General features: G+C 47.4%; 2 protein-coding genes and 1 long non-coding RNA gene across 5 annotated transcripts; 2 read left to right on the plus strand and 1 right to left on the minus strand.

Moving 5' to 3' along the window:
* Positions 1-2,685: 2,685 nt before the first annotated feature.
* On the plus strand, positions 2,686-5,478 carry ATP6V1G2 (ATPase H+ transporting V1 subunit G2). The gene is made up of 3 exons (XM_083493623.1): positions 2,686-2,838; positions 3,104-3,204; positions 4,461-5,478. The coding sequence occupies exons 1-3, from the start codon at positions 2,757-2,759 to the stop codon at positions 4,632-4,634; spliced, it is 357 nt and encodes a 118-aa protein (XP_083349749.1). The 5' UTR covers positions 2,686-2,756; the 3' UTR covers positions 4,635-5,478.
* On the minus strand, positions 5,334-12,084 carry LOC310702243. The gene is made up of 2 exons (XR_014523395.1): positions 11,275-12,084; positions 5,334-5,765 (listed from the first exon to the last, which is right to left on the minus strand). It is a non-coding gene; the product is annotated as an uncharacterized lncRNA (long non-coding RNA).
* DDX39B (DExD-box helicase 39B) lies at positions 9,351-20,633 on the plus strand. 3 transcript variants are annotated; one of them, XM_083492961.1, is made up of 12 exons: positions 9,351-9,479; positions 10,556-10,672; positions 12,750-12,976; positions 13,106-13,233; positions 13,395-13,487; positions 14,045-14,228; positions 15,009-15,127; positions 16,882-17,013; positions 17,428-17,537; positions 18,412-18,556; positions 19,060-19,207; positions 19,790-20,633. In XM_083492961.1, exons 3-12 carry the CDS (start codon positions 12,766-12,768, stop codon positions 19,804-19,806), a joined length of 1,287 nt encoding a protein of 428 aa, XP_083349087.1. In that variant the 5' UTR covers positions 9,351-9,479; positions 10,556-10,672; positions 12,750-12,765; the 3' UTR covers positions 19,807-20,633. The 3 variants fall into 3 exon arrangements, with proteins under 3 accessions (XP_083349087.1, XP_083349086.1, XP_083349088.1); XM_083492960.1 differs by having other exon boundaries at positions 10,556-10,668; positions 12,748-12,976; XM_083492962.1 differs by lacking the exon at positions 9,351-9,479 and adding an exon at positions 9,490-9,580 and having other exon boundaries at positions 10,556-10,668; positions 12,748-12,976.
* Positions 20,634-25,270: the final 4,637 nt, after the last annotated feature.

Genomic DNA, 25,270 nt, shown 5'->3' on the forward strand with positions numbered 1-25,270 from the left:
CTGGCGAACCAGAGCAGCGCACGGAAACGCCATTTACCTTCCCGCTGGAGCGGTACCTATTTATCTACTTGCACTGATGTGCTTTCAAACTGCTAGGTGGGCAGGAGCAGGGACGGAGCAACGGGAGCTCACCCCGTCACAGGGATTCGAACTGCCAACCTTCTGATCGGCAAGTCCTAGGCTCTGTGGTTTAACCCACAACCAAGGTACAACTGTATAATAAAACAGAGCAATCAATCCGTTCTGTGATAAACTGCCTCTGACCATTGAACCTCGTGGTGTATGGCCACAGAAAGACCGATACATTTATTGAGTCTAATCCCTTTACAAAAGCCATCTAAGCTACATTGCCAGGATCAAACCAGCATGACATAGCACCTGGTGTTATTTTACTGATGATGTCAATTACAGGGCCTCCGTACAGCAGACTGGCACTCCTCACTATCCCTTGAAGCAGATAAATGTGTAACCTTGCCTACAGAACAGGTAACGGGAGGTATGGCAGGGTAGTTAAGTGTTAACTGTTTCCTGAGCTCTTTTCAACAATCTTAACTTGCGTCATCGAGGCCAATTCCTGGAACAAAGGCAACAAGCCAACCAGGACACACTGTCCTGGTGCCTCACGCACCATGTCAAATTTAAAGTTTTAACTGATTTTACTGAATCAGCTAGTTTTAACTGGTAGAATTGCCGTGAAGCACACTTGCAAATTTTTTCGGTTCTGGTGAAACAAGACATTGTGGATGTCCAACAAAGCTGAATGATTCAGTACAGAGGAACCGGAAGTGCTTCCATAATTAAACTATGGAACTCATTTCCACAGGACGTAGCCACGGCCACAAACCTGGGAGGCTTTCAAAGAGGATTAACAAATTGTTTATTAAATAGAAACGGGCACCTACAATTCTGATACCTTGCTGAAAACCTTTCTGTTTTGCCACCTGTTTTTTTCAGAGGAGTTGTTTGGTTCTGTGTTGTTCATTTGTCCTGCGTTTTATGATTTTATAACTGAACGACGTTTTCATTTTTTATTGGATGCTGCCATTAATAGATTTACGAGCTGGCAGGTTATGAGTACTTTTAATAAATAAATACAATAAATAAGCTTTTATATCGGACTTCCTTCTGATCCTACAACTTAAGTGGATGAGCAGGCAGTGTTGGGGCAAAAGTCAGTCTTGCAATTCTCGGAAATGACGAGGCAGCAGTTTCAGGCGCCCTGTTTATCAAGACTGTGCCTTTATCGATTTGTGCTTCAGCAGGTGCTGTGGGTTAAACCACAGAGCCTAGGACTTGCCGATCAGAAGGTCGGCAGTTCAAATCCCCGTGAGCTCCCGTTGCTCGGTCCCTGCTCCTGCCAACCTAGCAGTTCGAAAGCACATCAAAGTGCAAGTAGATAAATAGGTACCACTCCGGCGGGAAGGTAAACTGCGTTTCCGTGCGCTGCTCTGGTTCGCCAGAAGCGGCTTAGTCATGCTGGCCACATGACCCGGAAGCTGTACGCTGGCTCCCTTGGCCAATAAAGCGAGATGAGCGCCGCAACCCCAGAGTTGGCCACGACTGGACCTAATGGTCGGGGGTCCCTTTACCTTTACCTAGCAGAGATCTAGGTTGCTCTCTTAAGGAGGCAAGGCAATGGTGCTTAATTTAATGGATTGCTTTCATACTATCACACCCTTTCTTTCCTCAAGGGAGCACCAAGCAAAGTGCAAGCTGCCCCCCTCCTTTTAAGTTCACAGCAACCCTGCAAGGTAGGAAAGGCAGAGTGGCAGTGACCAGCCAAGGCCCCCTAGCGAGCTTTTTGGCAGTGCAGGGATCTCAAGCTGGCTCTCCATGCTCCAACAAGCTGCCTACGGTGGGGGTTGCTTCCAAATAACCTGTTTGTCAACCACACCCACCCACCCAATTTGTTGGTACAAGGTTTGCGAGGAAGTTAGGCAACATCAGATATTTATCTGGCATTCCTTCTGATTTGCTTGTGAAGAGGTTAGACAACGTTGCATCGAGGTATGTGTCAAGGGCTGGGCTAGATGACCCACAGGGTCCCTTCCAACCTTGCAATTCTGTGACTCATCCCACACTTCCCACGGCATTTACCCTTAGCTTTCCTCACTGCAAAAAAAGTCTGATATTTTAGTTTGTGGTGCGAAACCTCCCAAACGACTATAATTGCACAACCCTGAATTGACCGGGAACATGATTGAATCCCGCTCGAAAATAGTGACCAATAATAATAATAATAATAATAATAATTTATTATTATTTATACCCTGCCCATTTGGCTGAGTTTCCCCAGCCACTCTGGGCAGCTCCCAATCGAGTGTTAAAAACAGTACAGCATTAAATATTTAAAACTTCCCTAAACAGGGCTGCCTTCAGATGTCTTTTAAAGATAAGAAATCTGCTTATTTCCTTCACATCTGAAGGGAGGGCGTTCCACAGGGTGGGTGCCACTACTGAGAAGGCCCTCTGTCTGGTTCCCTGCAACCTCACTTCTCGCAATGAGGGAACCGCCAGAAGGCCCTCGGCGCTGGATCTCAGAAGTGTGAATGCGTGCGCATTCTGATATAAAAGCGCGAGAGAGAAGTCCTTGCAATTTGGCTATCTGTAGCAGTTAACGACTGCCGAGCGCCAGCAGGGCGGCACAGAAAAAGGAGGGCACTAGGACCTCGCGCTGCCTCCCTTGGATGTTGTGGTACCCAGTTCAGCAGATGCAAGAAGACCAGCTGTTTTGGGAGCATCATTGCTAGGGAACCATGGCCAGCCAGACACAGGGAATCCAGCAGCTGCTGCAGGCTGAGAAGAGGGCTGCCGAAAAGGTGGCAGAGGCTCGGAAACGTGAGAGGGGGCTTCTATTTTAAGGGGGGGAGATGGGGGGTTTGAGGAGGACCAGCATGCCTGAGTTCTCTGATAAAGGATAGCTGTGCAGTCATCACAATGGGGAATGAACTAGAATTTTTTTTGGGGGGGGGGGCTTTGGATCCATTCCCCAATTTCCTTCTCTTGCCCAGGGCAAGCGCAACCCTAAAAAAACAGGCCTGGAGAGGCAGGTAATGGTCTTTCCACCTGACCTTCAATGTCTGTCTCGCCACCTCCATCCCAGGGAAGGCCCGGAGGCTGAAGCAGGCCAAGGAAGAAGCTCAGGCTGAAATCGAGCAATACCGCTTGGAGCGTGAGAAAGAGTTCCAGCAGAAGCAGCAGGCGGTAAGATTTCTTGAGGGTTTGTTTTTTTTAATGGGTGGGGGAAACTGAGCATGGAGGATGAGTCACGGGAGGAAGAGGCAGAAGGGAACAGCAGCGTCGGAGGGGTGGGGAAGCGATTCCAAATGGTATAGGGTAACCTTTGTGATTCCCCTCCCACTTAAAATTGGGAATTTGGGGATCAGGCAAGGGTTATTTTTAGGAAAGGGAAGAATTCAGGGCAACCCCTGTTCTAAGGTGGTACAGAGGATATGGGGCAGGTTTGAAGGAGGCAGAGTGAGCTGTTTATCTTCTAAGAGGCCGCTGCACAGGCAAAATGGATGGCTGTGGGAGAGGGAAGAGAATGGTTTACTAGTTGTGCTAGATGTAGCTCAGTGACAGAGCATTGGATCTGCATGCAGAAGGTGGCCGGTTCAATTCCTGTCATCTCCAGGTAGGAGATGCCCCAAATCCTAGACAGCCTCTGTCAGCCTCTGTGGATGATACAGAGCTGAATGGACCAAGGGTGTAAGGCAGATCCCTATGCAAAAGAGGATTGGGTAGCCCGTTTAGGGTCGTTTTCCAGACCTCCTTATGGCAGAGATGGATTAGGGCAGGGATGGATTAGGATGGGACCTGGAGAGCTGTTTCTGGACAAACGCCGGCTCCCTCCTCCTGAAAGCGAGAAGAGCGCCACAACCCCGTAGTCGCCTTTGACTGGACTTACCTGTCCACGGGTCCTTTGCCTTTTACCTTTTACTAGATGAACCTTGGGAGGCCCTTCCAATTCTACAGTTCTAGTATTCTATGACATTAAAGGCTCAGTTCCCTGTTGTTGGGGGATGCAGGTGGCGCTGTGGGTTAAGCCACAGGGCCTAGGACTTGCCGATCAGAAGGTCGGCGGTTCGAATCCCCGCGACGGGGTGAGCTCCTGTTGCTCGGTCCCTGCTCCTGCCAACCTAGCAGTTCGAAAGCACATCAAGTGCAAGTAGATAAATAGGTACCACTCCGTTGGGAAGGTAAACGGCGTTTCCATGCGCTGCTCTGGTTCGCCAGAAGTGGCTTAGTCATGCTGGCCACATGACCCAGAAGCTGTACGCCGGCTCCCTCAGCCAGTAAAGCGAGATGAGCACCGCAACCCCAGAGTCGGCCACGACTGGACCTAATGGTCAGGGGTCCCTTTACCTTTATGATGTCAAAATAGACTTCACTACTTACCTGTACCTTCCTTCAGGTGCTATCATATTTCATAACTTTGTTGTCTCTCTCTCCGCCCACAGGCTCTGGGCTCGCAAGGGAACCTGTCTGCTGAGGTGGAAGCCCAAACCCGCAAGAAACTGCAGGCGATGCAGGGAGGACAGGCCCGGGGCAAGGATCGGGTCCTGCGACAGCTACTCACCATTGTTTGGGACGTGCGACCCCAAATACACGCCAATTACCGCATAGCTGCCTAGTTGACCCATCGGCCCAGCCTGCAGTTGCCATCAGGGGGACCTTACTGACCAGCCTCAAACACATATAATGTCCCTGATTCCTAAAAGCAGTGGTGCAGTTAAATAATTTTATCTCGGCCCTTAACGGTGTTTCAGAAACTCTTTAGATGATGATTATTTCAATTTAATAACAATAATAATCAATGTTGCTCCCAGCTACTCTGGGCAGCTTCCAACACATATAGAACATCAGACATTTAAAAACTCCCTGTCACAGGGCTGCCTTCAGATGTCTTCTAAAGGTTGTACAGTTACTGATCTCCTTGACATCTGATGGGAAAACGTTCCACAGAGTGGGTGCCACTACCGAGAAGGCCCTCTGCCTGGTTCTTAGGCATATGACTTTACAGCACGTGATATCCCCCCAAATAATCCTAGAAACTGAGGTTTGTTCATGGTGCTGGGAATTGTAGATCTGTGAGGGGTAAACTGCAGTTTCCAGGATTCTTGTGGAGGGTGGGGAGTCATGTGCCTTCACTCAAAATATGATAAGCCAAATTCTTCTGAGCGGAGCGCAGAACTGATTTCCTAGAATCCTATTCTGACAGCACTACTGCCTCAAGTTCCAACTTTACATGCTCCTAGAACCTCTGTTCCTCCCAATCTCCAGCACGTTTCAGCTTCCTGTGCTCCTATAATTCCCCACCATTTTTTTTAAAAAAATACTTCTATCATATCTCATATCTAAGGCTGAAAATAGCACACGATGGTTATCACCATTCCATTATCCCAGACTGAAGCAGCAAGCTGGTGGCATGAAAATTTACTCAGTTTTATAAATGCTCTCAACCTTTTATCAGCAATAGGAGTAAGGAAGGGGGCCATGTTTTCTTGTGGGCAACCTTCCGGGGCAAAACTGGGCAGAGTAACTGACTTTTTGCCTTCGTAAAAGAGAGCCAGTGTGGTGTAGTGGTTAAGAGCGGTAGTCTCGTAATCTGGGGAACTGGGTTCGCGTCTCCGCTCCTCCACATGCAGCTGCTGGGTGACCTTGGGCCAGTCACACTTCTCTGAAGTCTCTCAGCCCCACTCTCCTCACAGAGTGTTTGTTGTGGGGGAGGAAGGGAAAGGAGAATGTTAGCCGCTTTGAGACTCCTTAGGGTAGTGATAAAGCGGGATATCAAATCCAAACCCTCCTCCTCCTCCTCCTCCTCCTCCTCCTCCTCCTCCTCCTTTTTCTTCTTCTTCTTCTTCTTCCAATAGGCTGCATTTCCACCACAAAAACCAGAGGTTTCTACAGAGCTACACATCTCTCTAAACAGGCAAACAATAGGCACAATCAAGGACAAATTCCAGTCAGGCAAAAGCACTCACGGATGGAGCAAAGCAAAAGAGAGAGTGTGGTTTGGAAAAAACCCTGAGACCCATATAGAGAAGTGTGGAGGGCCTGAGGTTCCATACCCTGCTCTAGAAAAGCTTTATTTTGTCTCTGCATAGTTCCCTGTTTCTCTGCTCCCACAATATATATATATTTTTAAGGGCAGTAAGGTCCCCTTAGCTGAGTCCTACAAAATGGGTCCATCACCTTCCACATCGCAGTTCTCGGTTCCTCTCTCTGTTTTGCTGCACCCCGTGGCATGAAGGGGTGTGTCGAGAAAACTGGGGCAAAGGGGTTTTTGGGAGTGCCCCATCGCTTCCTGCTGGTGTCTGTACGTGTGCCGAAAATGTAGCTCCTCGTTTTTGTTCTGCTAGTGTTGTACTCCAGGACTCCTCCCTGGTCCCACCCTCCCCACAAATGTACAACTGGACGTTTCAATAGTCACTTCCAAACATGATTAATAAAAAGTGTCATTACGGTTGAAATGGATTTAAAAGTGCTTATTATACATCTGTGGGGCGAGACCCCCTGGTATCTGAGGGAGATGGGTCAGTGTCAGCAGGTGAAATAATGTGACTAGTATTTGTTTTAAAATATATTTTTTATTTATATGACTTGCTACCTGCTCTTCAACATAAGGTCTCGTGGGCAGGTTACAATAGACATGCAGACTTATTTGAAGGAAAAGAAGGTGCTTTCAAGGTAAAATGTGCACACAGTCCATATTGGAGAGATAAATCACTGGCTATAGGGGCAAGACAAGAGTCATATACTATTGCCCTATCGCCTTAATAGCTCAAGTACAGGGTTGTACCCTAAAGCTGCAGTTCTAAACCTGGGAACATATCCCATTCAATTAATGTAAGATAATTCACTATGTAAAAAGATAACAACAACAACAACAAATTTTATTTATACCCCGCCCTCCCCAGCCAAGACCAGGCTCAGGGCGGCTAACACCAAATATAAAAACAATTGATTGAAATACAGCTTAAAAACAAGATTAAAATACAACATTAAAACATTAAAATGCAGCCTCATTTCAGTGGAAACTCAATCAAGAAATTTTGGGGGATAAAAACATCAAGTCTTCACCACGGCTAACTATCCAGACTGGTCTTACACGGGCCAGAAAAAAGCCAGGGAAGTCCCCGGATAGGAGTTCCAACACAGAAGGAGAAAGGAAAAATGATAACCCCTCATAATCATCCCAATATTAAAAGTGTGTAGCCGAGAGAACGGAACAGGTCTACTGTGATATTTAAACCCGGAATACTAATCCAGCATAATACCATGACGCTATGGGAATGGGGAGAGAAGCATTGTGGGAGCTATTTCAGTGGGATCTGTCCTGAGTTGTATTCACTCCCATCCAGTTTTTAACATGTGTCCCCTACAATAGCGTAGGCTAAAAGCGAACCACATGGACGACACTTTATGAAGAAGCAAAAGTCTTTATATACAGAACTTCGGAAGTCACAGAAACGAGACTTTAGACATGTCTCCATGCAGACGGCAAGAAAGATTCTAAAAGAAACGGGTTTCAAGAGAAAATAATTGGTTTCATCTCAGGAACGAAGCATGCAATCTTCACGTTAATGAAAGAAAGCAGGCCATGTGGAGAACACCACGTGGAGTTATGGGAGCTGGAAGTCTGCGAGGGCCCCTGCTCTTAAATCTTCCTTATTCCAAACTTCCAAAAGAAATAAGCAGACTAATCTGGGGCAGAACCAAGAATGCAATGTGCTTTGAAGTCCCACCCAGGAGAATGAGGTCATAACCAGGGGGCTTGTTGCACCTGCTTGATGCTTTTCCTTGCTTGCCTTTCTATAAATGCAAGGTGCAAGGCAGAAACTACCCCTCCCATTGTTATTGGGCTAGATCTCCTTTCAGCCCTGATCACTGCCAATGCTGGCAGGGGCTTGTGAGAATTGAAGCCCCATAACATTTGAAGGGCGCCCTAGTTGGTTCTTCCTGGTGTAGACAATGCTGAGTTGAAGGGGTCCACAGCCTTGATTCTGTATATTTAAGGCAACATTTTAAAATAAGGTGAACATAGGGAAGAATGTGACAGTTTATGTTGTAAACACCAATTGATGTATAAATTGGGGTTGGCTTTTGCAGCCCAACTCCCCATGGGACTCTGAGTCCCCTAAGTCCATGATCGGTCAGAGAAGAATGGATGGAGGCAGGATCCAGTGGAAAGCAAGGCAGATATTTATTTATTTTTCTGTTGCAACAGATTCCCTATCCTTCCAAGGAGGGAGAGACCCTGAGAGACCCTCTGCAGGAACCTTTAAAGACTTTTGACATCGCCCAACTCATTAATCAAAGACCACCCCAAAATAATCATACATACATCATAGGAGGCGGTCTACAGCAGAAATCCTGTCTGCCAGGATACCTGATAATGGTCACTGATTGCATTACCTGGGCAACCTGGACATTTTTTGTGTGATGGTTAATACTTTAGTTCCTGAGTCCAGGTCACAGACTCATCCTATTCATACACAAATACACCCTTTAGACAGGATTTGTAAGCAAAAAAAACAATGGGAAGGCTTTCCCTATTTGCCTCCCTTACTGTAGCGCATGGGTAGGCAAGCTAAGGCCGGGGGCCAGATCCGGCCCAATCGCCTTCTAAATCTGGCCCGCGGACTGTCTGGGAATCAGCGTGTTTTAACATGAGTAGAATGTGTGTCCTTTTATTTAAAATGCATCTCTGGGTTATTTGTGGGGCCTGCCTGGTGTTTTTACATGAGTAGAATGTGCGCTTTGAATTAAAATGCATCTCTGGGTTATCTGTGGGGCATAGGAATTATTCCCCCCCCCCAACATATAGTTCGGCCGCCCACAAGGTCTGAGGGACAATGGACAGAAAAAGTTTGCAGGCCCCTGGTAGAGGAATATTTGAGGTCACTGCGAGAGTCAAAGTGGCTTCAGGATTGCTCTCCCATACTATTTCAGACACATGGGTTATATATATTTCGATATGTGTGTATTTATGAATATTTATTCTATATTTGAGACCTTAGAATTCTTATAACACTGCAAAAGGTTGAAACTAAAGAAGGCGCCCGTGTGGGAAAGTCTTTTGTTTACTACTTGTTTCCTCTTGCGATCTTAACAGTTTGCACGGCAGGTATGCAACTCAGCAGGGTGCAGATTCCCAGCAAGTTAGGGGGGAAACTGCTCCAGTTGAATTTCTGCCCCCTTGCTGCTGTGAAACAAAATGGCAGGCAAGCCTCTCGGCGAAAAGAAACGAGCAGCCTTTCATTTGAATTTTCACAACCCCAAGAAGATCTGTTTGAAATTAACCAATTTCTAGTCAGGCTCTCAATTAGACAAGCCCCGCCAGAAACCCGCGGGGTCCTCGCGACAGATTCCCACCCGGGGCTTCCGGTGACCTCCTTCCCCTTTACCGGAAGCTGCGCACTTTCTGCTGTGGTCGCTGTTCAGCGTAGCTGTTCGACTCCTCCCCTTCGTAAAAGGTAAGGTGCTCCCGGACAATCGCGCCTCCATCCGCCCTCGGTTGTGCCATCCGCCCCATATCAGGGTGGATATCGTTTCTCCAGGCATTTTTCTACCGATGGTTCGTTTTTGGGGGGGCCGCTTGCCCGTCTGGACCTCCAGAAATTGAGTCGGGAGTGGGCGGGGGGGTGCCTTATCCCCTGCCATTGCAATGCTAAGTAGTAGAATTTAAGATGGCGCCCTTTTTCTTTTGCGCGCTGCTCCCCGTGAGCTGTTCGTAATCGGGAAACATCCTCCTTGTGGCGTTAACTAGGCCTCCCAAGCGCGGTCCTTTGGATAGAGAGACCCCTTGTGCCTTCCTTTTTAGCTCAGAATTAGAAACTAAAAATACAGAGGGTTTTAATTCTGGTGTGTCTAGCCGCCGCCCCCCCGGCCCCCATTTCCAAACGGCCTTTTCTCAATAGCGCACTGTACACGATGAGACAATTATGGGGTAATTGTGGGGAGGGGGGAATTGCATCTAGAGAAGAGACGGGTGGGATCCCTTTCCTCACATAACGGGGTTTTGAGATGCAGCCGCAAACGTGCCGCTTTAGCGGATCCTTGCTGGGGGATTTATTCATGCAGTTCGTGCATGATTAAATATTCTAGGGGTCTTTTTTCCCCATGTTTGCTATTTGGGAAGAGTGCAGGTTTAGGTGGTCTGATCTCCACCGGGTGTAACGAGATGGGTTGCAATGGAACAGATTAAAATGCAGAGCAATGAATGGCAAGTGAGGCAGGAGATCCAAGCTATTTTTCTTTTTTAAGATTACGTTTTGGACCGAAATGTATGCAATGGATTGTTTTGGGAGCGTGATTTTAGTGCAGTTTGCCATACTTGTACTAGGAAGCTGCAACCCTCCATAACTTTTTAAAGTTCATCCTTTGTATGGTCTGAGCAGGGCCAAGTGGGTGTAATATCTTTAGGGATCGTACCCACGTGGAGTGTATTCTCCTGGCGCTACAAGAGAACACTAAATTGCTGTTGCAGGAGAGGGTTTCTCTGGGAATTTAATGTGCTGGAATACAGAGGTTTTCTTTTTCTATTTTTAAGGTGGATTTTGTAGGATAAAAGAAGAAAAAGCTGCTGTTGTGCAGGAAAGGCGTGAGGAAAGAGTCAACAAGAAATTCCATCAAAAAAATAACACCCATTTTGACTCGGTGCTGGTGAGTGAGATTTATCTAGGAGGGTTTTTAGGTGGCTGTTCTTGAATCTCTTATTTTGGTGTTGCAACTGTGCTTCAGGCAGCACCTCAAGAATGGGACTTCTCTTAGGAGTTGTAAATTTCAGTTTCCTGGTGCCATTCTCTTTTGTCCTGTAACTGGTGTCGTATATGATACGTGGATCTGAGAATCCTAATATCTTAGAAAGCTCCTGCGTTGATTTGGAAGTGGGGAATTGTGGATGTGTGCCTGGCTCCCTCATTTTCTTGCCCATCTCTCCTCCTCCCCCCCTTAGAGATGAAGTGAGGATGGATGCTCATCTTTAGCTGCATGTGTTTTCAGGGTGTCTGTTATGAGCATAAATGTAAAGCTGCAAAGCCATCTACATGGAGGCATGTTTTCATGGGCTTAGGTGATGAGGAGGAATTGTTGGGGTAACTAGCTTTTTCAGGGCATAGTGAGCTTAGGATTGTTGCTGTCCAAATGCAACGCATGCAACTTTTAGGGGGTCCCACTTGCACCCCTTATACACACTTTTCCAAAACCTGCCAGAGGAATAGCCATATTGCTCTGTTGCAGAAATAGCAAGAAAGTATACTATCGTGGCACGGTAAAGGTAAAGGTACCCCTGCCCGTACGGGCCGGTCTTGACAGACTCTAGGGTTGTGCGCTCATCTCACTCTAGAGGCCGGGAGCCAGCGCTGTCCGCAGACACTTCCGGGTCACGTGGCCAGCGTGACGAAGCTGCAGCTGGCGAGCCAGAGCAGCACACGGAAACGCCGTTTACCTTCCCGCTAGTAAGCGGTTCCTATTTATCTACTTGCACCCAGGGGTTCTTTTGAACTGCTAGGTTGGCAGGCGCTGGGACCGAGCAACGGGCGCGCACCCCACCGTGGGGATTTGAACCGCCGACCATACGATCGGCAAGCCCTAGGTGCTGAGGTTTTACCCACAGCGCCACCCGCGTCCCTATCGTAGCACCATAAACACTGGTAAATTAAGTATGCCATGGGTGTTTGTGGTATATGAAAACGTATCAGTAATTTTTATGCATGTCATAAAAATTGGGGGTAGGGGATGTGCCACCCTCCAGGTGTTGCTAGACTACAACTCCCATCATTCCTGACCCTTGGCCATCCTTCTTGGAGCTGATGGAAAGTGGACTCTCAGCAACATTTGAGGAGCTGCAGAGTCCCTGTAACTGACTTGAAGTGCTGCTCAGAGGATTTGCCTTTCTTCTCTAGTACTTCATGCATGTTCTTTATGAACAATCTGGCCCTCATAAAGGAGGCTCATGTTAAGTAAAATCATATGAGGCCAATGTGAGTCTTATCCTCATTCCCTTTAGAATGCAAATTATTCTAGTTGTGACAGACCAAAGTACTTTTCTAAGAGATTCTGATTTAATGTGGTATAAGACTATAGAGCTATACTCATCATTAGCTATTTTTTAAAAAATAAAATCTCGGAGGTATGGTGTTATCCACAGTGTCTTGCGAGAACTGAAATATTCTGCTGGTTTCTAAATGTTGCCTTTTTCTTGTTTTAAGTGCAACAGTGATAAAAAGGGCAGATAAAAATACTTGCATACATATGCAGCTTGAAAAGATGGTGGCAAAGGAACAGACAAGTGTACAGCACGAATCTTTCAATTTTTGATGTCAGGTTTCTGCCCATTTATTATTTTGTGTAGAGAACATCCTTTCTGCCCTGTGCAGACAGCAGAAGGATCTACATAACCAATGGAAGAACATTGCAGTCTTCCAGGACACATTGTCACTGACCTAAAAGTTGAATTATTCAGCAAAGAAACTTCAAAAGGGGACTTTGCTCTGAACCTGTAAATCTGGTTGTGTTTGTTGAGGCCTGAAGCCAGGCAAGGGCTTCCTCAAACAATACAGGCGTTAATTAACATAAGCTTTAAGTAGGAAGGTTGTGCTTTCACCAACCAAGCTATTGTGAATGATAACTGCACTTTACTTGCTTACGTTCAACCTTGATAATTGTCAGTCTGTTACCTCTTATATTGTTTGGCCGTACTATTTATGCACTTTTATGCTAAGTCTTCGTTTCGTTTTTTAGAGAGAGAGAGGCATCACCATGACCGAGAACGATGTTGACAATGAACTTCTGGATTACGAAGACGATGAGGTGGAAAATCAGGCCGCTGGAGATGGGGTGGACGTCCCAACTAAGAAAGATGTCAAGGGGTCCTATGTCTCCATCCACAGTTCTGGCTTCCGGGATTTCCTGTTAAAACCAGAGCTGCTGCGTGCCATTGTTGATTGTGGCTTTGAACACCCCTCTGAAGGTGAGCCCGGGTGCCTTGTCTGGTGGGGATATTTCAGAAAGTTAGCAAAGGAGGGCTGAATGTAAGTGCTTCTGAGATCCCTGACCTGCCAGGAGGTATTCATTGTACTTTTTCATATTCTCCATGCAGTGCAACACGAGTGTATCCCACAGGCCATCTTGGGCATGGATGTCCTGTGCCAGGCCAAATCTGGCATGGGCAAGACTGCCGTCTTCGTTCTTGCTACACTACAGCAGTTGGAGCCGGTCACTGGTCAGGTATGTTTCAGAAAGGAAAGCAGTTTTTCAAAATGGTGGATGGGTTTTGAGGAGGGAGCATGACAGCCTGCCAGCTTAAACAGACCTGAATGAGAATCTGCTAGAGTGCCGGAAGTAATCAGCAGGGGCTTCTTAAAACATATTTCCTCCTTCCTTCACAGGTGTCGGTGCTGGTGATGTGTCACACCCGTGAGTTGGCCTTCCAGATCAGCAAGGAGTATGAGCGCTTCTCCAAGTACATGCCCAGCGTCAAGGTGAGAGACGAAGGGCTGCCACAGCTGTTGTCCCTGCTCAAGTCCATGTACAATGTTTTGAGAGCCAGTGTGGTGTAGTGGTTAAGAGCGGTAGTCTCGTAATCTGGTGAACTGGGTTCGCGTCTCCGCTCCTCCTCCACATGCAGCTGCTGGGTGACCTTGGGCCAGTCGCACTTTTCTGAAGTCTCTCAGCCCCACTCACCTCACAGAGTGTTTGTTGTGGGGGAGGAAGGGAAAGGAGAATGTTAACCGCTTTGAGACTCCTTCGGGTAGTGATAAAGCGGGATATCAAATCCAAACTCTTCTTCTTTGCCTGTATGGGAGTGAACAGTAGAAAATATACCTAAGAGTACGGTGGGAGAGGTGTGGACGATTTCATGGCTTGGGGATGAAACTAACATGAGGCAATTTCTGTCAAGTTACTCATTTGACAGCGTTTGCATCCTGCCTACGTCCTGTTTTCATTTATTTTTACCCATTTCTGCACCCTTGGGGCTTTTGTTTCTCCTGGCTGCCAGCCTTTATTTGAGAGTTCCCTCTCTTTCCCTCCCTCCCAGGTGGCGGTGTTCTTTGGGGGCCTGTCCATCAAGAAGGACGAAGAGGTGCTGAAGAAGAACTGCCCCCACATTGTGGTGGGGACCCCGGGCCGCATCCTGGCCTTGGCCCGCAACAAGAGCCTCAACCTCAAGCACATCAAGCACTTCATCCTGGACGAATGTGACAAGATGCTTGAGCAGCTTGGTGAGGGGCTGTGGGCATGTGATCCGTGGGGGTTGGGCTTAGTAGTTGGACAGCAAGGAAGGTGCTGCTTGGGTCAGCCGGGTGTCCATGCTTTTGACTTCTTTGAAGCTGTGTTTTCCAGAGCAAGAGGGAGAATGCTAACTATTTCTGAGCACGTTGGGTTAGATCCCGGGCTGTTCCTTTTTTTGTGGAAGGGGCTGTTATTTCAGTGGAGGCTCCTGCTGAAGGAAGCTGGGGAAGTACTTTTGCTAATGCTTCCATTACTGCTCTGTATGGAGGGAGGACTGCTGGGGGAAGGGGGAATCTCTGCAAACTGTTTTGCCTCCCCCTTCTTCCAGCAAAGCATTGCGTGAGTGTAACACTACAGAGTGCAAGTCAGGAGCCAACCCAGAGAATGTACAAACAGCATGAGATTTCTTTCCCCTACTGTGTGTGAGAGAAATTTAACTTGAGGCAGCTTACAGTCAGATACAGATTATATCAGATACAGATTTACGATACAGTAAAGCAGTAGTACAGTTATTGGCCAGTTATAGCAACTGAAGATAGAAAGGCAGACAGTAACGTATGGGTATATACACCTTAAAAAGTTGCCCATACTCTTCTCATGAATGCTCAGTCCTCTGAAAAAAAGCACCATAAGAGCTATTAAGTGTTTGTGAGACTGGAATAACTTCCTTACGTGGCTATGGTGTGGCAGTGGAGGAGAGGAGACCTATTGGATTCCTGGAGTGTCACAGAGAGCCATTTCTAACCCTCTGCTCCTTTTCTTCCTTGCAGATATGCGCCGGGACGTCCAGGAGATCTTCCGCATGACCCCGCACGAAAAGCAGGTCATGATGTTCAGTGCCACACTCAGCAAGGAAATCCGCCCTGTGTGCCGCAAATTCATGCAAGACGTAATTAAACCCCTTCTACCTTCTTTATCCACCTGGCCGGCCGGCCAGCCTCCCTTCCTCCCCGTCCAGGGAAGGAGCAGGGGGCCAGAGCTTAGACCGCCACCACTGCCTACAGCACCCTGGGCTGCACCGCTGCTGCCCGCCGGCTACCCCAGTCCCCCTAAGGCACTTGTAGGGCACATACCTTCCGGAAGATCATTCGGGTTACGCTAGCCAGCCGCATATTTGCACACACGAACGAGAGGCCTCTCCCAAAAGGGCTAGAGAGCACCCGCACACCACGATCATCCTCTGCCCAGCTGGCACACACGACCTAGAGAGTGTCCACGTTAGTGATGGAGGGGATCCATTCCAGAAGGATCCTCTTCCCGCCTCCACACTTGGCGGGTGGCGCAGAATACACGGCGCCCCCCTGCTCTTTATCCTGTATTCCCTGCACTCCCTTCAGCGTGGGATCCACCTGATGGTCAGCACCGTGTTCCGAAGATCCTGGCCCACACACACCCATGTTCAGAAGATCCTGGCCCCCTCACACCCAGGCAAGTGTAGTTTTCTTGGCTCCTCACCCCCATGCATTACGCTCGGGTACACACGCACCGGCAGCACGCACGCACACCATCCTGCCCTCCTTGCCCTGTCCTGCCCTGCCCACTCACTGGCTGGCACTCTGGAGACCTGCGGCGAAGGACTCCCCGAGGGATCCAAGGGACCGGCTGCAGCCAGTGGAACAGACGTGCCTGGCGACCTGGAGGAGAAGTTTTATCCTTTTTTTGTTCTGAACTGGGAAAAGCGTGCTGTTTTATTTTCTATTACCCCTTTCTTCTCTGTCCCCCCCACCCCACCCCCGTGCCATGTGGGAAAGGGATTGTCTTGAGGGTCCTCACTGCTGGGGGGGGGGAGAGGGAAGTAAACTGCTTCCCCTGCCCTCCCCAGCAAAAAAAGAGCCGTCAAATCATGGCTGGAGGTAGCGACAGTCGGAATGCCAAATTAATCTTGAAATGAATAGGATTTGTGAGGCAGATAGTGGGTCTGTGGGGTCAGGTGGAAAGATGAGTTTCTGGAAGGGAATGGGCCATGTGGAATCCGCTTCCCATGTGTATTTCGCTGGCCCTTGGTTCCAAGCACCAGAGTTTGGGTAACTAGATAGTTGGAAATTGCAGGGGATGTGGTACATGACTGGACCCGGAGCCCCTGCTTGCTATTAGGAAGAAGCCTGTGAGGGATGCGCAAGGCCAGAATGGTTTAGGTGGTTGAAATTCCTCCACATGCACTGACTTCATTCCTGTGCTGTTGCTTTTCCTTTTTTTTAAACACTGGGGATTGGGAGGAAATCGTAAAGGAAGGCATTTGAGTCTTGTGTTTCATTTTTAAAGTTCATACCCTGCCTAATCTTGAAAGTGGCTAATGTTTTAGTGCTTTGTAAAGGAGGAGGATATTAAGAGGTGGCAGTGTTAGCCTTTCCCCCAGAATGCTTTGCAGGGAATGTTCATGGCTGAGCCGGGAGAAGTGTCTCCCAGGATCTTTCGGATGGAAGCTTTTGGCTTCTTAAGATTTATTGAAAGCGGAAGGGGGGGTGGGGTGTCCCTTCATTTTTCTGATCTTTCCTAAGGGAACGTAGGGCCGTGGGCGTGTATGCGGCGAGAAAAGCTGTTCCTGTGCCCGTTTTGTGCTTCTTGTCCACCCCGACCCACCCCCTCCCTCCGAGCCCAGGTCAGCCTTGCCCTGGTCTAACCGGCCCTGGGTTTGCTCCTCAGCCCATGGAGATCTTCGTGGATGACGAAACCAAGCTGACGCTGCATGGTCTGCAGCAGTACTATGTCAAACTGAAAGACAACGAGAAGAACCGCAAGCTCTTTGACCTGCTTGATGTGCTGGAGTTCAACCAGGTGCCTTCTGGAAGTAGACCCTGCCCCAGGGTCAGGGTTTCTTGATGTGGGAGGGACCAGAACTTGAAATGTCCAGTCCACCTTTAAAGATTAAGAGGGTTGACTTGGTAGAATGTGGGGAGCCTGTTTCTGCTTCCGATCCTTTTCCTGGCTAGATGCTTGATCTGAGTCTCACAGGCTGAAATTAAAAGCTTAACGTTGGCCCGCATGACGACCACAAAGCGACCCGCCTTGGGGATAACCTGATGGTGGAGAAGTTGGGTTCTGCCTTCATGGCTTCCTATGAGTGCAGGCTCCATGCCCGCTCCAACCATTTTTGAGAGGGGACTTGGCAGGAGGCCGAACCGACATCCCTTCGCTATCAAGGGGCAGCTGTGAATAGGTGTAGGGTTGACACATCACTTTCCCATCTAGGTGGTGATCTTTGTGAAGTCCGTGCAGCGCTGCATCGCGTTGGCTCAGCTGCTGGTGGAGCAGAACTTCCCGGCCATCGCCATCCACAGGGGTATGCCCCAGGAAGAGAGGTGAGAAGGACACAGAACTGTGACGCAGGGGGTTGCTGGTTGAGACGCAGGTGGCTCATTTGCTGTGATGAGTTTGCTTCAGACTAGAGTCTCTGACTCTTTCGGTGATGCTTTTCTAAGCCCTGAGCAATGGTCACTGTGCTACGTTGCTGAGACATAGATAAAAGTTCCTCCTCTTGCAGTTTGTTGGCAGGAGATGATGTTTAACGAGTGGGGTCCGGGACAAGAAAACACTATTAATGCGAATCATCTGGGTAAAGTTGATACAGACATCCACTTTCTTGGCATCTGAATCAGCTTTGGGATGGGGTGGGTACAGAGAAACATCTTCTTGCTCTTGACATTTTGGAGCGCCTTACATTTAGCAAGATCCTAGTTTGGGTCAACATGAACTTAAATGCCTAGTCTTGGGAGTGGCTAGGGGACAAAACTTTTCATAGGCTGATGAGGAGCTAAAAGTATAGTTCGTAACCAGGGAATGTGAGCCTTGTAAGGGCAGTCACATCTGGTGGGTTAAAACACAGGCTGTTTGGGAGTTGTGTTTTCTGTATGGTGATAGTCTTATTCCTTGGTTACTCCAGAAGGCCGGACTGTTTGCATTAAGCAAGCAGCGAGTCTTCTGTGATACAGCATCCTCCTTCAGATGTTTGTCCTGCTTGCTTCAGGAGAGAGGTGGAAGCATAGCTCATGTTTGGCCCAGGCCATTTGTGTGCATCTTTGTCTTGTTTTTTTGTTTTGCCTCCTATTTGAAAGGGTAGTTTTGTCTTGTAGGGTAGAACAAAGGGGTGGGAGTTGTCTTTCTGGTGTTCTACTAAGAGGTGGGGTTTCTAGGGGGCCTAGAGATATTAATCACTTTATTTTCTTGGCCTCGCAGGTTGTCTCGGTACCAGCAATTCAAAGATTTCCAGCGCCGTATCTTGGTGGCCACTAATCTCTTTGGTCGTGGCATGGACATTGAGCGGGTCAACATTGCTTTCAATTATGATATGCCAGAGGATTCGGACACCTATCTGCACCGGGTGAGTGTGGGGCTAGCGAGAAAGTAGATTCCAAACCTCAGCTTTGAGGCCCAAGTTCAAAAGGATAGAAAAGTCCAAGGTGGTGTTGCGCTGATGAGTTTGCTCAGACTAGAGTCTCTGACTTGTTTTGATGTCTCTTCAAGCCCTGAGCAACACCCGTGGTAAAGGTGGGTTTTTACGTGCCCTGGTGCCTCTTGCTTTCAGTACTTGACCTTGGAGGGAACAGCCTACTTTTGGGGAAGTACAGTGGTACCTCGGGTTACATACACTTCAGGTTACAGACTCCGCTAACCCATAAATAGTGCTTCGGGTTAAGAACTTTGCTTCAGGATGAGAACAGAAATCTTGCTCCAGCGGCAGCAGGAGGCCCCATTAGCTAAAGTGGTGCTTCAGGTTAAGAACGGACCTCCAGAACGAATTAAGTACTTAACCCGAGGTACCAGTTTACCGGGAAATACTTCGACAGGCACTTGGGCCCATCTTCTCCTTTGTGGCTTCCGCAGGTGGCTCGTGCTGGGCGCTTTGGCACGAAGGGCCTGGCGATAACTTTTGTGTCGGATGAGAATGATGCGAAGATCCTGAATGAAGTACAGGACCGCTTCGAGGTGAACATCAGCGAGCTCCCTGATGAGATTGACATCTCTTCCTACAGTAAGTGCAGCCTGAGACCTTTGATGGCGGTTGGAATGAGGAGGGGAGATTTAGACTGCCGGAAGAGCTTGTTATTGGAGGCCAAGCAGGAAATTGGAGACCTGAAGGGGGAGGTATAAGTTGACTGAATGCTGGGAAGCTGCTTTATGCCCTTACTCCATTTAGCTTAGTATTGTCCACACCTATTGGCTACATTTTTCAGGCATAGGCCATTTCCAGCCTTGGTGGTGTACATGCCAGGGATTGAACCTTTGAACCAGGTGCTTTGATGTTCTGAGGGCTCTCCACTTCAATCTAAATTTGAGGAATCGGATGAGCCGTATGAGAGAGCAAGGAACACTTGGAGGAAAAAATGCCCTATGAACTGAGCTTCTGGAAGTCACTGTGAACAGACTGCTGGCTCAGTGGGAGTTGCTATTTGCCATGTGGAATTGGGGGAGGGAAGTACTTAGTTTGGTAATGGTGGACACTTTCTGCAGAAGACAGAAAAATGCTGGAAAGGTTGTTCGGAAACATTAGAATTGAATGGGCAGCCTAAGCTTGTTTGCTGTGTTCTGCCTAATGTGTTTTGTCTCTTTTCAGTTGAACAGACCCGATAAAGGGGGCTTTGCCTCTTCATGTTGCCCTTGGTTTAAATTCCTGACCTCCTCCGCTTCCCTGGAGCTTCACGTTTTTAATTTCATCTGATGGAGAATGAGGTGACCGACAAGTCTGGAACACTCAAACCACACCCCACTCCTGCGGCACGGATAGAGGAGCATCTATCACTGGGCTGTGCGAAGTGGGGAGTTGGGGCTGACATCAGCAGATATCCTGCACTCCCTCAGGGCAAAAGTCTCATTGCTCAACTTGGCACTCAGATGACAAAGAAGGTTCTGCTGCTGGAGCCTCCACATGAGACCTCCTTTCAGATGGACCTCCACTGCCTGCCTGCCAACAAGATTTTGGGACTCCACCTATTGCTCTGTCCCCGCCCCTCCACCCATTCATCAATACTACCAGTGATCTGCCTCTGTGATGATGGGAAGTACGAAAGGGGAGCTTAGTTGGGGGTGCTCTGTGATACCTGACATTTAAAAGTACATTTTGTTTTATAGGGAGGGGGGAATTCCTTGGATGGGGAACTAAAAACACAAACATTTTTTCGTACGCCCGTTCATCATTTTTTAAAAAGACTGTTTTCCGTATATGTGCGTGTGTGTGTGTTATGTATGCCCTATCACTTTTTAATTTTGTCTGCATGTTAAAATTAATCCCCCTGTTTAAAGTTGATATTTCTTGGCAGGTAAACTAGTAGTGAAAGATTGATAATGTTTTAGTTGTGGCTTGTTCTCTCTTCCCCTTCCCCCTTTGAGACCCTATTATTTTTTGGTAATAAAGGAGCCCAGCTCTTATGGGTGTTGAATTAAACTAGTCTTGTGAGTAACCTTTTGCTGGTGTGGCTTCATTCTTTAGGGTAGGAGCATCTCTTGTACGGGGGGGCATTCCTTCTCTCTCTCTCTCTCTCTCTCTCTCTCGCTCTGGGTAGGTGTGTGTGTGTGTGTGAGAGAGAGAGAGAGAGAGAGAGAGAGAGAAAGAAAGGTTTTCTTGGAAAGATACACATGCACATTGAATGTGTGATACATTATTTGAAAGAATTATTAAAGTCCGCTGGACAGCTCACAGAATAATTAAAAAAATAAATATACCATATTTTTCCGTGTATAACACGTCCCTATTTTGGGGGACTCCAAATTAAGAAAATTTGGGGGTGGTTGTTGAGCTTTTTTTGGGGTAGATTAGCCCAGAGTTAAACATACTTTTTAAATAACAAACCCTTGTCATATACACGGAAAGGTACAGCAAATGAAGCAGGACAAAATACTAGGTTTTGTCTAATCAGTTGCTTAATACTCTGTGCTTTAAGGCCTATGTGCTGAAAGCGAACTTAATTGACACTAGATCGACCTTACATTGTAAGCTCCCGAAAACTAAGCTGGGCACAGAAGGGATGAAGGGCTTGCCCTCTAGCCCCCCACCCCACCTAGATTGAAATGTCAGTTACTGGTTGCCAGTGCCAACCAGCTTATTAGTGCATAAATACCGTATATACTAGAGTATAAGTCGACCTGAATATAAGCCGAGGCACCTAATTTTATCACAAAAAACTGGGAAAACTTGTTGACTCGAGTATAAGCCAGTTCACCAAACCACAAACCACCTGGTGGGCTGGAGTGCATGTGTACGTGCGCATGCGCTCACAGCAGAAGGGGCTTCTGCTCCTGTCCCCCTGCCTACCTAGCATGCTGCGTAGAGGAAGAACAAGCAGCCCCAAAGGGCTGCTTCCGGGCTGCTCGTTCCTCCGCCGCCACCGACAGCGGAGGAGGAGGAAGGAGCAGCCTGAAAGGACCCTCACTCGAGTATAAGCCAAGAGGGACTTTTTCAGCATAAAAAAGTGGGGACAGTAGGTGCAATCATAAAGTCATGGCTTAATTTTGATTTGATACGTGTAAGGCTTCACATCCTAAATAAACATACTAAAAAAATTTAAACGCTGCAAGGTAAGGAATTGGTTAGATTCTCATGTCATTGGCTTAAACACGTCTACTTAATTCCTTCAGTTTCTAAAAGCTGCTGCAAAATTCCACTAACAGCATCAAAAGGAAAGGGAGAGTATACCAGATGGGTTTTCCTTCCAACCTCATAGTGTGTTGCTTGAAGTTAGCATTTCGCTGCTTTTCTCCATTCCCCTACTACTGACTTAACCAAAAGACGAATCTGCCCCTTTCCAAACCATTACGGAGCAGACCACAGAAACAAATACATTCACCGAACATTTAATCCCCCAAACTGCTTCCCCCCCCCAATTTTTTTATTCATTTTATAACACAAAAAACAAACAGAAAAGACAATACAAACAAATTCTTGTCATATCCTTATTTTTCTAAACATTGTTAAGTGGGCTTCCTCAAGTCCACCTATCTTGATTTTCATTATACTTCATCTTTAGTAGTTTACATACAGTGGTGCCTCGCAAGACGAAAAGAATCCATTCTGTGATTCTCTTCGTCTAGCGGTTTTTTCCGTCTTGCGAAGCAAGCCCATTGACGGATTAGTGCTTTTAGCGGCTTATCTGCTGATCGGATCAGCTGATAAGCGGCTTAGCGGCTTAGAAAAAGGGGGGGGGACCGCAGGAACTCGCAAGGCACTGTCTTGCGAAGCAAGCCCATAGGAAATTCGTTTTGCGAAGCACCTCCAAAATGGAAAACACTTTCGTCTAGCGAGTTTTCCGTCTTGCGAGGCATTCGTCTTGCGGGGCACCACTGTATATCATAAATTTCCAAACTGCTGCTTTCACACTCGGCCATCCTTGTTTCCCCCTCCAAGTGAGAACCTGAGGGCATACCCCACTTTTGGCTGTGGTCCTGCACAGTTTAACAACCCCCATAGGAATTGCAAATCAGGTGTCGTTTTTAAATGGGGTATTATTTGCTTGCTGAGCATAAAAGTCCCAGGGAGACTGGCCCCCTCTGGAATTTGCCAGAACTATCCAATGGCCAGTTCAGGCCTGCAGACAAAGCTGTTAAAAGGTGATTATTACAGGGGGTTGCCTTAATTACAGTAACACAGCTCTGCTTAGGCTGGGAAAGGCCTCAAGGTAGGCGGTTACCATAGCAACGGAATCGCGCGCCCCTTCCCTCCCCGAAAAATAGCATGCACAGTGACTGCAAGGCCCCCTATTCATTTCTATGCTGACCTAACAAGTGCCTGAAAAAAGGCCACTGGGGTTATTAAAACAGCTCTTCATGCGTTAATACCCTGAAATATCTTACTCGTCCCTTGTGATCCCACCCCCAGTTAAAACTATTTAATAGGGGACAATATACCATCTCTGATCCCTGAGGGAAGAGAAATGGGATCCTGTAAAAACAATTATTTGCAGCTCTTGTATCTATTCATTGGGCTTCTGGGTTAACAGACTGAATTGGTAAAGGATCTCCTTTTGATATTCCTACAGAGGTGTGCTTTTAAGAATAAAATCTTTTATCTGTCTCAGAACAGAGTCTTGCCCCTCCTTTTTTGCCCATTTGTCATCTTTTATTCAGCTATGTACGTCCAATAGGTGGCTACCGAAAACACAAACATGCGTTTTATTTATTTAAAACATTTATACCCTGCTTCTCTGCCCCCTTGAGGAAGTTAACAATCTGACATGCCTTTCTGATAAAATTAATAGACCATAAAGAACACTCACACTGTAGAAATGGATTAGTAGCGACATTAAGCCAGCACTTGCCAGAAGCATGAGGAAATGAACTAGTTCTGACATGGCACTTAAAAGGTACGATAAGAGTTCATGGGTATTTTCTGGCTGGTTTTAGCAGAACCCAGCAGACTTTAAAAAAATAAAAAAATAAAATGGGTGCTGTAAATCCTCAATAGGTGCCTGGCTATTTGTTCCAAAGTGACTTCTTTCAAAATAAATAGGCTATTGTAAACGACGCTTACTCAAAAGTCAGTGCCACTATGCTTAGAACTGCTTAATTATAATCATAATATATGAACAATTATGGCAGGGACAATGGAACCCATAACCCTCCAGATCCCATAAATCTCAGCCAACAGGGCCAGCCCAAGACATTTTGGTACCTGAGGAGAACCACAAAATGGCACCCCTTCCTCACCAGCAAAGAAGGGATGAGTGAACAAAGGGAGAAATAGTGATCTACATTGGGATCTGCTGCCCCTGTGGATCCTGATGCCTGAGGCAGTTATCTCACCTTGCCTAATGGGTGGGCCAGCGCTGTCAGCCACAATGGCTCAACAACATCTGGAAGGCCAGGGGTTCATAATCTGTGCCTCAAATTGTAAGGTTTAAAGAGACAGAAGCTCTTTTGGCATGACAACTCTATTATCAGTCCAGCTTCTCCTCCTCCTAACTTTTGGCTCCTAACCTTGCTATTTTTCTGGGGGAATGGACTCTTTTCATGACATAAGAAACGGTCTGCTGGATCAGGCCAAAGGCTTACCTCATCTAGCATTGTGTTCTCACAGTAATCAAACAGATGCCTAAAGGAAGACTGCAAGCAGGAACCAGAAAACAATGGATAACCAACCTCATACAGCCAACAACGCTTACGTCTAATTAATGCATGAAGGGGTTAAGACCATAGAGTAAACTGTCCTGCCAGGCTTAGCTAGGTCACTCCCACTTGCCTTGGGAGGAAGGTAATCAAGACTATTGTTCACCTTCAATCTGCCAGGGAAGCTCAAAAGGTGAGCATGTCTTAGCTGGTTGCTGCGGCTCAGACCGCATGGCTCTTACAAGCCACTCTTTGAGTTCCTGTACCTCTAATGTTGGTGCTGGAGGAGACTCCTGAGAGTCCCATGGACTGCAAGAAGATCAAACCTCTCCATTCTGAAGGAAATCAGCCCTGAGTGCTCACTGGAAGGACAGATCGTGAAGCTGAGGCTCCAAGACTTTGGCCACCTCATGAGAAGAGAAGACTCCCCGGAAAAGACCTTGATGTTGGGAAAGATAGAGGGCACAAGGAGAAGGGGACAGCAGAGGACGAGATGGTTGGACAGTGTTCTCGAAGCTACCAGCATGAGTTTGACCAAACTGCAGGAGGCAGTGGAAGACAGGAGTGCCTGGTGTACTCTGGTCCATGGGGTCACGAAGAGTCGGACACGACTAAACAACTAAACAACAACACCTCTAATTTAGGAACTTTCACAACTGTCACTAATCCAAGCTTTACTTGGGTGGGGTGGGGGTGGGGATTATTGTTTTGTTTATTGTATTTTTAATTTTGTATCTGAACTGTCCTGACATCTACAGATAAAGGGTGGTATACCAATTTAAGAAATAATAAAGACTTCTACTGCCATGGTCCTAGCTCTTTCTTAGGAGAACCCTGGCTCCCACCGAGCCCTTTCTTAGGAGAACCCAGGAGTCCTGGCTCCCACCGGCCCCTTCCAAAAACGTACGCGCCTTCAGCTCTTGCTCCCCTCCCCCTCAACCCAACCGCATTACTACTACTACTACTACAGCCTAATCCTGTGGTTCCACAACATGGAGCA

The sequence above is a fragment of the Podarcis liolepis genome, assembly GCF_965112155.1.
Source record: "Podarcis liolepis genome assembly, chromosome: 2".
NCBI classification, from domain to species: Eukaryota; Metazoa; Chordata; class Lepidosauria; order Squamata; family Lacertidae; genus Podarcis; species Podarcis liolepis.

What these genes read in the sequence shown, in the direction of transcription:
- ATP6V1G2 (XM_083493623.1), top strand. Translation starts at nt 2,757, where the DNA reads ATGGCCAGCCAGACACAGGGAATCCAGCAGCTGCTGCAGGCTGAGAAG. An exon ending in GGTGGCAGAGGCTCGGAAAC is followed by an intron (nt 2,839 to 3,103) that starts GTGAGAGGGGGC and finishes CCTCCATCCCAG; the next exon opens with GGAAGGCCCGGAGGCTGAAG. An exon ending in TCCAGCAGAAGCAGCAGGCG is followed by an intron (nt 3,205 to 4,460) that starts GTAAGATTTCTT and finishes CTCCGCCCACAG; the next exon opens with GCTCTGGGCTCGCAAGGGAA.
- DDX39B (XM_083492961.1), top strand. Translation starts at nt 12,766, where the DNA reads ATGACCGAGAACGATGTTGACAATGAACTTCTGGATTACGAAGACGAT. An exon ending in CTTTGAACACCCCTCTGAAG is followed by an intron (nt 12,977 to 13,105) that starts GTGAGCCCGGGT and finishes TTCTCCATGCAG; the next exon opens with TGCAACACGAGTGTATCCCA. An exon ending in GGTATGCCCCAGGAAGAGAG is followed by an intron (nt 17,538 to 18,411) that starts GTGAGAAGGACA and finishes TTGGCCTCGCAG; the next exon opens with GTTGTCTCGGTACCAGCAAT.